We start from the raw sequence: 11,151 nt of genomic DNA, 5'->3' as shown, positions 1-11,151 counted from the left end.
TCTACATCTCATCGTTCAGAGAACTGGCCATTCATACCTACTCCTTGCTTTCTGCAGCTTAACCAATTCCTGACCTACAAGAGGACCTCTCTTCTTCCTTGATTGCAAAGCTTACTTTGGAGTCTTGGGTGAGACACTTTGTCAAAAGCTGTGGACTCATCCACATTTACCTTTTGCCCCGAGCTTTCTAGGCACAGGTCTGCACTTTAAAGCACTGTGTCTCAGCACTTTTTTTCTGGCATCAACACTTTCCCTGCAAAAACTTGCTGTTTAACACTAAATTGGAACAAACAGCAATTTGGATTTTCCAAGCTAGCTTTTTCCTCTGAGGGAAATGGTGCTCCAACCCTCCACATCACCCACCCACCTAGCCAACAAATTATCCACAAGTGGAGTGATAACATTTCTTCATTTGGCAGGTCACACTTGAGCAAAGGTAGGCAAACTAAGGCCCGGGGGCTGGATCCGGCACAGTTGCCTTCTGGATCCGGCCCACAGATGGTCTGGGAATCGCCGTGTGGATCGGCATGGATCTGATCGTTCGGGCTGCACCAGTGTGCACATTCAGCAGCGCCTCCTCCCTCCCTCCTCCTGGCTTCTCCCTGCCCTGCCTAGAGCCAAGAAGAAGGGGACTGGGCTTTGTTGGTGCCAGCAACAGCAGCAGCGTTAGCGCTCTAGTGGCCACCATTGTAAGCAGGCTCAATTTGGGCTTTGTTGCTGCCAGCTCTCTCCGGAGCCCTCTCGCACCGTCCTGCTGCTGCCAGCCCCTGCCGCTCGCAAAACACAGGTAAGCAGCCACCGGGGCTTGTTCAGTACTGTGAAGAAGGGAGGGGAGAGTCGTGTGTGTGTGTGTGTGGAATGGCTTACCTAAGTAGAATGTGTGCTTTTATTTAAAATGCACCTCTGGGTTATTTGTGGGAATTCGTTCATATATTTTTTCCCAAAATATAGTCCGGCCCCCACAAGGTCTGAGGGACAGTGGACCGGCCCCCCGCTGAAAAAGTTTGCCAACCCCTGCACTTGAGGGTAAGCATCTGGCTTACAGTCACAGGCATCAAGCCCTTGTGTCAACAATCTGTGAGTTCTGGTTGGGTTTGGCTCTAACCAGAAAAGGAAAGAAAACAAGACCTCCTCCTCTTCCTTCTTCTATGTTTATTAAAAAATAGTCTGATACTTGGCATATCCATAGCAACGAGTTGTTCCAATTTCCTTTTATATATATAAGTAACCTTTATTGAGTAGTATCCTGGTTCACTCATCACTTCAACACGGGCTGTGACAGGAACCAAATGTGCCGTGGACTCAATCCAGACAAGGTCCTTTCAAAGTGGTTCAGTTACAACTTCTGAAAGCAAGAGCAGGGGAGCACAATGTGTTACAACACACCATCTATTTAAGGTGGTCCTATCCTGGTTTTCAATTTAAAGCCCTCAAGGCAGCTTACCTAACAAATGCAAACTATATAAAACATAATATCAAAGAGCAGTTGTCCTCTTTGTCATTGCTTCCCCTACATCCAGGAACTCAGATACCATTAAAAGCTTGGGTAACTAGAAGGGACCTAAAGGATAGTAATGATGGTGCCAGGCAAGCATGACTAGGCAGAGAAACCCTCTCCCTTTTAGCTGCCTACTAGGACTGTTTCTAAGCAGGTTCTCCTAGGAAAATACAGCCTTTGCTCTTCTGTTGTAAGCTATAACTGGAACTGCGGTTGACTTTCCACACTATCAGAAGTCCAGCATTTTTGCTCGGGGCTAATGTTCTGTCCACCCTGGTCGTCTTCATCATCATCATCATCATCATGGCTTGGTGGTCATGATGTAGCTGCAATGGATGGGGCAGCACACCTTTCCCACAACCCTTGTGATTTGTGTCATTTTATGACCCCAATTATATTTAAAATCATTATTGCAATTATTGTAAAAATGGAATGTGTTTTGGGGAGGGGCCGTAAAATTAACACTTATGGACAAATTTCCGTTGGAGCTTCAGTGGTTTAGAAATGCAGAAAGAAGCCCCTGGAAGAAAGAAGAAAGCATGGGAGAACTTTTACACTATGGGCTGGTTCAAATATGACTGCAACCTCAAGTGAAGGTTCAGCACATGGAAATGGGCTATCACAGATCATCACCTCAAATGCACATTTTGCTGTCTCACCAGTACCATCCATTTAATACTGCTCTTATATCATGGTCTCATTGATAACCCTGGCAACTGTAGTTTGTTCAGGGTGCTGGGAATTGCAGGTCTGTGAGTTTCGCGTCCTAAGCATACTACAGTTCCCAGGAATCTTTGGTGGAAGCCAAAATCTTTAAAGTTGCATTAGAGTACTTCAAATGTATGGTGTGGGTTAGGTTTAGCATCTTACCTTGTAATCACCCTTGCCTTTCAGTCTCTCCAGCGATGAGGACAAGACACTATAGATGGTTATGAAAGTAGGGCTGCTTCTTTGTCTTGCTGCAAAGCAAATGGAGCCGTTAGTAGGTGCCTGGCTCTCAGTGATACTAGCACCAGGCAGGAGTATGATGGTGGGGGATATGGGAGCTAAGCATTGCTATAGATCATTTAATTAGCATTTCATCTTACCTGAACTCAGAGCCTTTCCCAATTTGTTTATGGACTTATTGCTCCTAGTAAAAAAGAAGTTTAATTAGTTCACTTTGTACAAGGAGTTAAACGTAAAGATACAGTTATTGATTCCTTAGTATTATTATTCTAAGGTTTATAATGGCCTGAGACCATTTACTGGCCTTGCTTGGAATCCCAGGAGTGTTCCATTGAGTGTAATACAGAATAGAAATGAATGAACATGGGGGATGTTAGGGTGGTAGGCTGCTCCCATGTGCATTCCTTGGAACATACAGAGAGCCCTGTATGTGCAAGATTTCTGATCATAGGAAGAAAGGGCTCTCAATGCCAGTTGGTTCTCCCAGCTTACCTGGGTGGTTTCCCTGTGGCGCTTCTGGACTGGATCTGTTTAGCTAGATCTTTACTTTGTTTTTCTGTTTCCAGTGCTTTGCTCTGAGGTCTTGACGTTTGGCCACCCACTTTGGAGGGCCTCACACCCGCATTATCCCAGCCTTGATCAGAAGGTCCCACTGCCAGCGATGCCTTTGTCCTGCGGAGTTGTAGAGAAGGCTCCTTTTCCTTCGGGGATGGACTTTGAGAAGGGGGGTGCTCCTGCTCTGGAGAGGGGCTTAAAGGAGACTGTGGCCTGCTTGGCGTTGGGGATTTCACATCTGTGCGGAGTTGTAAAGAAGGCTCCTTTTCCTTCGGGGATGGACTCGGAGAAGGGGGGCGCCCCTGCTCTGGATAGGGGTTTAAAGGAGTCTGTGGCCTGCTTGGCGTTGGGGATTTCACGTCTGTGCGGAGTTGTAGAGAAGGCTCCTTTCCCTTCGGGGATGAACTCTTAGAAGGGGGGCGCCTCTGCTCTGGGGAGGGGCTTAAAGGAGTCTGTGGCCTGCTTGGCTTTGGGGATTTTACGTCTGCTGTCTGTGAACATGAGGGGCTGCTCCGATTCCGACTCCCAGACTTAGAAGGAGGAGCCAAAGTGGCCAGTTTCCCAGAAGTCATTCGATCATGCCAGCTGAGTAGCCTGGATGGGTTAGAGGCGGCTGCCTTAGCACCCACTCCACGAGGTCCAGCAGCCGCTGAGGTGGGAGATCTTGGGGCAGAAGTGGCTGGTGGTGATCTGGACGTGTGCCCCTGGAAAGGAAGAAGGAGATGCTATCCTCCTGGCCTAGGTGGGTAATGGAGCCCCAAAAGGCAGGGAAAGATAAAGGCAATTATCATACCTTTGCTTCCAAGGAAAGCTTGGCCCACCCACTTCTCGATGAGCTAGAGCTCCTGCTTTCTGAATCCATTCAGGAAGGTGGTCCCCTGAGCACTGCCAGCTGAGCGCTTTCCAGCTGTTGGGCGGGAGACTCCACTAGACTACATGGGCAGGGGACCATGTAAAAACATTTTGCCTACTACAATACAAAACATGGAGCACCCCCCATCCCGATCTTTTGCTTTTAAACATCTTGCCTGAACTCAGAAGCTTGCACACTATTTTGTTATATCTTGGTTAGTCATAAGAACATAAGAAGAGCTTGCTGGATCAGGCCAATGGCCCATCTAGCTCAGCATCCTGTTCTCACAACTGCCTACCAGATGCCTACAGGAAACCTGCAAGCAGGTCCAATAAGGGAATCGTCTGAATATGGATTGTAGAACATGGACAGCATTTGATTTCTTGTGAAGAACTGAAACTCTGCTCTTCTCCCAGGCTCTGGCTTCCCACATTAGTGCCATTTTTTTGTCATAAAGCACCCCGAGTCGGACAGCCAGTGGGTCATCTGTAATGGCGTCTACAGAGTCGGAGAAGGAAACGTTCAGACTCTTTTAACTGTCCTTACCTCCCTGGCTGGGATTCCACGTGTTTCTTGAGCAGAGCGGCCAGCAACACCTTTAGAGGGGGGAAAGGAGAGGAGGCAGGAAGCAAGATAGTGAATGCTGTGGAGGCTCCAAAGAGACCTGTGGTTGAAGAGGGGACTGTAGCAAATCGGGAAGGGGCACAGGTTCTAGGGAAATACACCCCTGCTCCCCCAGCTGCTTCAGGCACTCAGCTGCATTAAAGCTGACGTTTAACCTGAGTGGGGCCCTTGACTTCAATCCTTCCATCCTTACCTGATTTTCGGATGTTACGTTTTGCAACAGGGGCACTTTCCCTGCAATGGAAAGGCTGGAATGAAAACTGCACCAAAAAAACCCCCAAAACTACCACAGTTTGACAAGAGCTGAATCATTGACTCCAGCCTTCCACAACTTGGTGCCTTCCAGATTTTTTGGACTCTAACCAGGGCTGGGCCCAGGACACCTTGCCACTTGAGGCATCCCACCTCGACTCCCTGCTACACTGCCTGTGAGGCAGTGGAGTATGTCACGCAGACGCAGCTGTGGTGTGTGGGAAGGACATGGTTGTAGACGAGGTGGCAGATGAGGCAGAGCAGCCACAGGGGCAGTGGCGAGAGCAGTATGCTCCTTGGTCCTGATCTGCTACCTGAGGCAACTGCTTCACTGTGCCTCATCCCCACTGTGCCTCATCTCCCATCACCCCTAGCCAGCATGGTCAATTGTCAGGGATGGTGAGAGTTGTAATCCAAAACATCTGGAAGGCAGCACACTGGGGAAAGCAGATTTACTCACTCCACAGAGGTGAGAACAGGGACACACTTGTGCTACCTGTATTCTCATTGTAAAGTTTGTTAAGTAGGGCCTCTCCTCTGCTACTACCCCTCACCACCCCATTGCATATTGTTGAAGACTCAGTCCTCCCCCCACCCCATAGGACTGGAGTGGCCTGACCACCAACTTAAAAGCAACAATTGTGTTTGACCTTTTGGTTAAAGAGCAAAACACAGGTGCCTGACAATGTGTTCTCTCTACAAAATGTACTTCCAAATACCCCTTGATTGTCAACTCATTGCATTTCCAGAGTTGGGTCGTTAATCCATGTTCACATGACGTTATCCAAAATGCCTGGTTTTTTTTTATAAGATAATACTGTTGGTTGAAATTTTTCTCAAGCCAAATTAACACTGATTGGAGTGCTTAAACCATTTCTAATTTCTAGCCAAGATAAGAGCACCTTTGCATAGGGTAAAGACATCCCCACCCCATCAGTGTCCCCTGCTGTGTTCACAAGCAGAAGCTAATCTGATAGTAATGAAGCTGGGCTGATGTGAACAGCTAGTGTAGCTGGCCAGGTACAATACCATGGTGCAAAGCATAATGAATAAATGAAACGCAACTCCTTCTACACTCCAGGGCAGCTGCATTGGGCACACAGGCTGAAGGAGGGAAAGTACTGCCTCAGTGCACTAATGCAGAGCTTTCCAAACATTTCATGACATGCATCATTTTGTGACACAGTAACTCAGTTTTACCAGCAAACTGGAGGTTAAACTAACCCCTTTCCAGCCCGGGGAGGAGCACGGGGAGGGTTCACGCGACACACCTACACACTGCTGCCAACACACTAACATGTCGCAACACACAAGTTTGGAAAGCTCTGGACTAACGTAGCAGGGCCCATCCAGCTTAAATGTTCTCATCAGCATCGCAAAGACAATGAGCTAGGCTGCGATAAGTCACGGTGCTTTCCAGGAAGGGAGATGGGCATTTCCCTCCCCTCCCTGGAGGCCACCTTGTCCTGGGCAGGGGGAGGGCTCTGTGTGTAAGAGGTGTGTTTGTGACTTGGGCTGATGCTGGAAGCCGGAGGCACAGAAACATGTCTGCTCCATGCTGGACTTGGGGCTCCCCTGGAAACCAAGTAGGGAAACAAGACCTGTTAGGATGCTAATAATGTAAGTCCCTCCATCCTATGCTCAGGTTGTATATCCTAAAGACAACAGTGTCTCCGCTGGCCATCATTTCGAGGCAATGAACTCTGGGTAAGCACAGGCAACCCTGGAGTCTCTTGCCACCTGGGGACTAGGACTGTGTGCAATGATATCATGTTAAGGGTTGTTAATCCCAATACAGATGAAACACATACAGGGATCTTGACGTGCTCTTGACCAGGTTGGCTTCACGCAGCTGCTCCTTCACTATTTCATTGGAGTCTTCTTCAGCCATGACAATTGCAAGCCAATGCTGATGGAGAAAGACAGCGAGTCATACACATGTATAAGGATACAGTAAGGCTGGACCATAAAGAAGGCTGATCGCCGAAGAATTGATGCTTTTGAATTATGGTGCTGGAGGAGATTCTTGAGAGTCCCATGGACTGCAAGAAGATCAAACCTATCAATTCTTAAGGAAATCAGCCCTGAGTGCTCACTGGAAGGATAGATCCTGAAGCTGAGGCTCCAATACTTTGGCCACCTCATGAGAAGAGAAGACTCCCTGGAAAAAACCCTGATGTTGGGAAAGATGGAGGGCACAAGGAGAAGGGGATGACAGAGGACGAGATGGTTGGACAGTGTTCTCGAAGCTACCAGCATGAGTTTGACCAAACTGTGGGAGGCAGTGGAAGACAGGAGTGCCTGGCGTGCTCTGGTCCATGGGGTCACGAAGAGTCGGACACGACTAAAGGACTAAACAACAACAACAACAAGGATGGCAGCCAGGGACTGGGATGCGGGGGAAGGGGGAGGGTTAGGCACCCATAACAAACTACACTTCCCAGGATTCTTTGGGGGAAATGCAGGTTTTAAATGTATGGTGCATGTACACATCCGAAACAGAGACCGATGGGTTGGCCAATGTGACGGGCAAAGGTGGTAGACTTTGAGGGGGCTTTGCTTCATGAGACTGACCTTCTCGGGCGTAGCACGAAAGCTAGCGCTCTTCCATATCGTGTGGAGCCCAGATTGCGTTGACGTGAAGCTGATTGGATCACTGATCCTGCCACTGGCCACATTCAAGACGTAAATGAGACGCAGCCAGCGCTGAAAGATGATGTCCTCTTGCCCTGCAGGGGCACAGAGTTGCAGATAATATTTCCGGCCATTTGCCATCTTCACTCTCAGCTGCCGTTCATTCATGCTATGTACTTGAAACGCCACCAGGTTTAAAGAGATCAACCTGCGGGCAGAGGAAAGACTCAGCCTAGGAACTTCTGAGGTGGTGGTGGTGGTTTCTCTGGGAAAGTTTTGGGGCGATGGAGAGCAGGAGCTGGGTGGCTGTGCTAGTCTCACCTAGTAACTTCCAGGTCTTTAGCCTTTGCCTCTATATCTCTGATGCCTTTTCTCACCCGGGCAATGACCATCATGTCTGGAAGTAGCAAACCTGGACTGCTGGACAAAATGCCAACCATAACTAAATTGGGTTGGTTGTGGATCACGGCATATTCACCCGTCTTGGTTAACTGCATGGAGAGAGGAGGGTAAGGAGTCTGCTAAGAACGGAACAAATGCACGGGTGTTGGGCACCTCAAACAAGCTAGAGCACCTGGAACTGACCGGGCGCTGCAGGGAGTAACTAACAGGACATTTCCCCAGCTGTTCCTCAAAGGATGGCCTTCTGCGGGCCTGGAGTCTCTTCAACTCGCTATCAAAACTGGGTGGAAGGAGGCACAAAATGGTCATTGCCTCTGGCTGCTCCTCCTGTTTGGGCTCCCTGACTCTCTGCCCTATCAGTTCCAGTGGCAGATCTTGGGGTCTCACATTTCAGTGGTGCCCAAAATTTGGCACACCCCACCTCTCATACTCCATTCTAAATCGTAGTTGTGGCATTCCTTGGGTGGGCTGAGCCCCATGAACTGAATGGTTTTTTTGGGGGGGCTGACTTCAGCCCTTAGAAGTTGGCACCCCTCCTCCGACAGGGAGCCATGCAAGAGAAATATCTCCCTTTTGTATGAAAAAAACCCCCCACTGCCCGGCCATGACCAATGGTCCATCACCTGTAGAAAGGTCCCCTCAAAGATCTCCCCTTCTCCTAATGGAGAATACTCCGGCCTCCGCAGCAGCTGCTTGAGTCTCCCTGTTGCTGAGGACTGGCGCTGCGCAACCCGTCTGCCTCTGTGGGTTTTACGTGGAGCCCTCCTCCACTGACGTTCTAGGAGACAGACGGGGAAATAAAAACAAACAAAAATAAAAAAATAAATCCCACCCTAACCCCTCCCCCAGACTAGAGGCCTCTCCCTTAAAATCACAGACTGCATGCACACACCGTATGTTCAAATTGAATTCCTCCAAAGAATCCCGGGTACTGCAGTTTGTTAAGGGGCTGGAAACTACAGTGGTACCTCGGGTTACATATGCTTCAGGTTACATACGCTTCAGGTTACAGACTCTGCTAACCCAGAAATAGTACTTCAGGTTAAGAATTTTGCTTCAGGATGAGAACAGAAATTGTGCTCCGGCGGCGCGGCGGCAGCGGGAGGCCCCATTAGCTAGAGTGGTACCTCAGGTTAAGAACAGTTTCAGGTTAAGAACAGACCTCCAGAACGAATTAAGTACTTAACCCGAGGTACCACTGTATAGCTCTGTAAATACAGCTTCCAGGATTTTTCAGGAGGGTATGTTGCTTTAACTGTGGGGGTAATTCTGTGGTGACATCATCTTTTGTGTTTTAGGTAACATTATTTGAACTCCAGTTGTTTGTTAACAGGCTGGATCTTCCCTACAAAAATAATCAAGAAGTATGCCTCAGGAAGTTTGAATGCTTAATTCTTATTGCGATTTAAAAGATGTGGCCGGTGTAACAGTTCTGCAACCTTGATAATTCATCTGGAACCATGATGTTCACTCTAAAAGTATGAATTTGGGGGTGGGGGGTGGGGAAAAACCATCTGTGGCAATATATGTAAAGAGCAAACCTTTCATGGGTGTCAAAATGATGGTAATGTTCATTAGAACAGTTTTTAAAGGCTTGTTTTCCCTCTGCCCGCTCTGTTGCTGAATGGAGCTGGTACTTTTACTCCAGGTTAAGACGCATTAGCTTTCTTTATACCAGTTTTTTGTACTGTACATAGGATTGTTCCCCTAATAATTATTAAATTATCAGGGGAAATCTGACAGTCCTCAAAAGAGGTTTAAATGACACACATGACAACACTTGTATGCTATTTAAGTTGCACCATTGTGGCGTGACTTTGGTCACAAGAAGAGCTGCATGTAAAACACTTTTCAGTTAATATCACATTTTCTTAATGCTCCCTAGCTCAAAGGAAAGAATAAAGTTAAAACATATAGATATTTCTGTTATTTGGGGGGGGGCAGGGGGAGTATGTGTTTTTGTGACCAATGTAGCAAAATCAGTCAACATACATAAGTTTCATTGTTCTAAGCTCATCAGATTTCCTTCCTAACATTACATTTCTTGTCAGTTCACCAAGAAAGCAAGCAAAATTATCAATAGGGTCATGAAATGAACTTCTGAGCAAAATTAGAGAAATTCTGAGTCGCCTTGCATGCCACGCTTCTGGTTGTTTTGCATGCGTGTAAAACGCCTTTTTGGAAAACTGGGAAATTATCTTTAGAATGCGATAGAACCTGTTAACTATATGTGAAAATAAAAAATGGAGTCTGTAGGTTGACATTTTCATGGAAGTAGCTTGCATTTTACACCCCCCACCCAGCTCAACAACTCGGCGTCTTAGCTCCTCCTACCTTGAGGGTGTTTGTTCATAGCTGTGTTCCTAGGATCACAAAATGCTGTCTTTTGTGACTTAAAGGATCAGTGTTCAAGAACACCTCGTCTCTGCAACAGGTTCACCAGAAACTGATATGCACCCCTCTCCCAATGTAATACAATGTTGGCTTGCAAGCCTCCACATTGTGACATCAGCTGTCCAACCGGGGCCAGGCTGCTCAATTGTTGTCAGGCAGCTGAATGAATAGTAAAAAGGGAAAGGGACAAGCATGGGCATAGCCAGGATTTATGATGGAGGGCAGGAATTAGGGGGGGGGACAGAAGCGAGCTTATTGCAACACGGTTGGTTGGTTGGTTGGTCAGTTAGTTTTTTTATTTACTTGATTTAGGGGGGCAGATGCTCCCCACCTCCCCCCTTGGCTACGCCCATGGGATCAAAATGTAGTGGAGCAAAAGTGTGATAGTTGTGCATCCTGCTCTATCCCTTTAGCAGCTTGACAGAAGGCAGCACCGTAGAAGTGTATAAAATTATGTGCAGAAAGTGGACAGGGAAAAGTTCCGCTCCCTCTCTAGTATGAGATCCACACCACACATTTAAAGCACACCCAGTGCACATTTAAAGCCCGCGACGTCTCCCCCAAAGAATCATGGGAACTGTAGCTGAAAACTCGTTTGCTCCGACTAAGCATGAAAGAATGGTTTTCCCCAGTGGAAAAGAGCAGCAGTGAGGACAGCCCCCGCAGTGAGCACATCCAGTTGTTGAAAATTCCTCCAGTCAGTGATGCACTTTGAAGCCTTGTCGGTGCTTAATGGCGGTAGTTGTGATTATCGCAACCCTCCCATTTCTCTGTAAGACTCGCCTGCTAAAAGGCGTGCTGGTTTTATCAGTGTCGATGTCCATGCCCCTTGCCGGTTCTACTATGTGAGTTGTGTTTCTGGTCATCCCATAGGAAGTAAAGCCCTCATTTTAGTAATGTCTGAACATCTATTGAGAAAGGAGCAGATACACACAAAAAAAGGTGTGTGAGAGAGTAGGACGTCTTTTACAACAGATGGGGAACTTGTGGT

General features: G+C 47.7%; 1 protein-coding gene across 1 annotated transcript; it reads right to left on the bottom strand.

Moving 5' to 3' along the window:
- Positions 1 to 843: 843 nt before the first annotated feature.
- Positions 844 to 8,545, bottom strand: GARIN5B (golgi associated RAB2 interactor family member 5B). Its single transcript, XM_053361135.1, has 10 exons — positions 8,390 to 8,545; positions 7,686 to 7,855; positions 7,305 to 7,572; positions 6,542 to 6,639; positions 4,672 to 4,712; positions 4,401 to 4,450; positions 2,939 to 3,705; positions 2,587 to 2,630; positions 2,369 to 2,457; positions 844 to 1,345 (listed from the first exon to the last, which is right to left on the bottom strand). The coding sequence occupies exons 2-10, from the start codon at positions 7,802 to 7,804 to the stop codon at positions 1,337 to 1,339; spliced, it is 1,485 nt and encodes a 494-aa protein (XP_053217110.1). The 5' UTR covers positions 7,805 to 7,855; positions 8,390 to 8,545; the 3' UTR covers positions 844 to 1,336.
- Positions 8,546 to 11,151: the final 2,606 nt, after the last annotated feature.

Source organism: Podarcis raffonei, chromosome 13 (genome assembly GCF_027172205.1).
Source record: "Podarcis raffonei isolate rPodRaf1 chromosome 13, rPodRaf1.pri, whole genome shotgun sequence".
Taxonomy (NCBI): Eukaryota; Metazoa; Chordata; class Lepidosauria; order Squamata; family Lacertidae; genus Podarcis; species Podarcis raffonei.
Note: the sequence above shows the minus strand (reverse complement) of the source record. Positions and strands in the feature narration are given on the sequence as shown.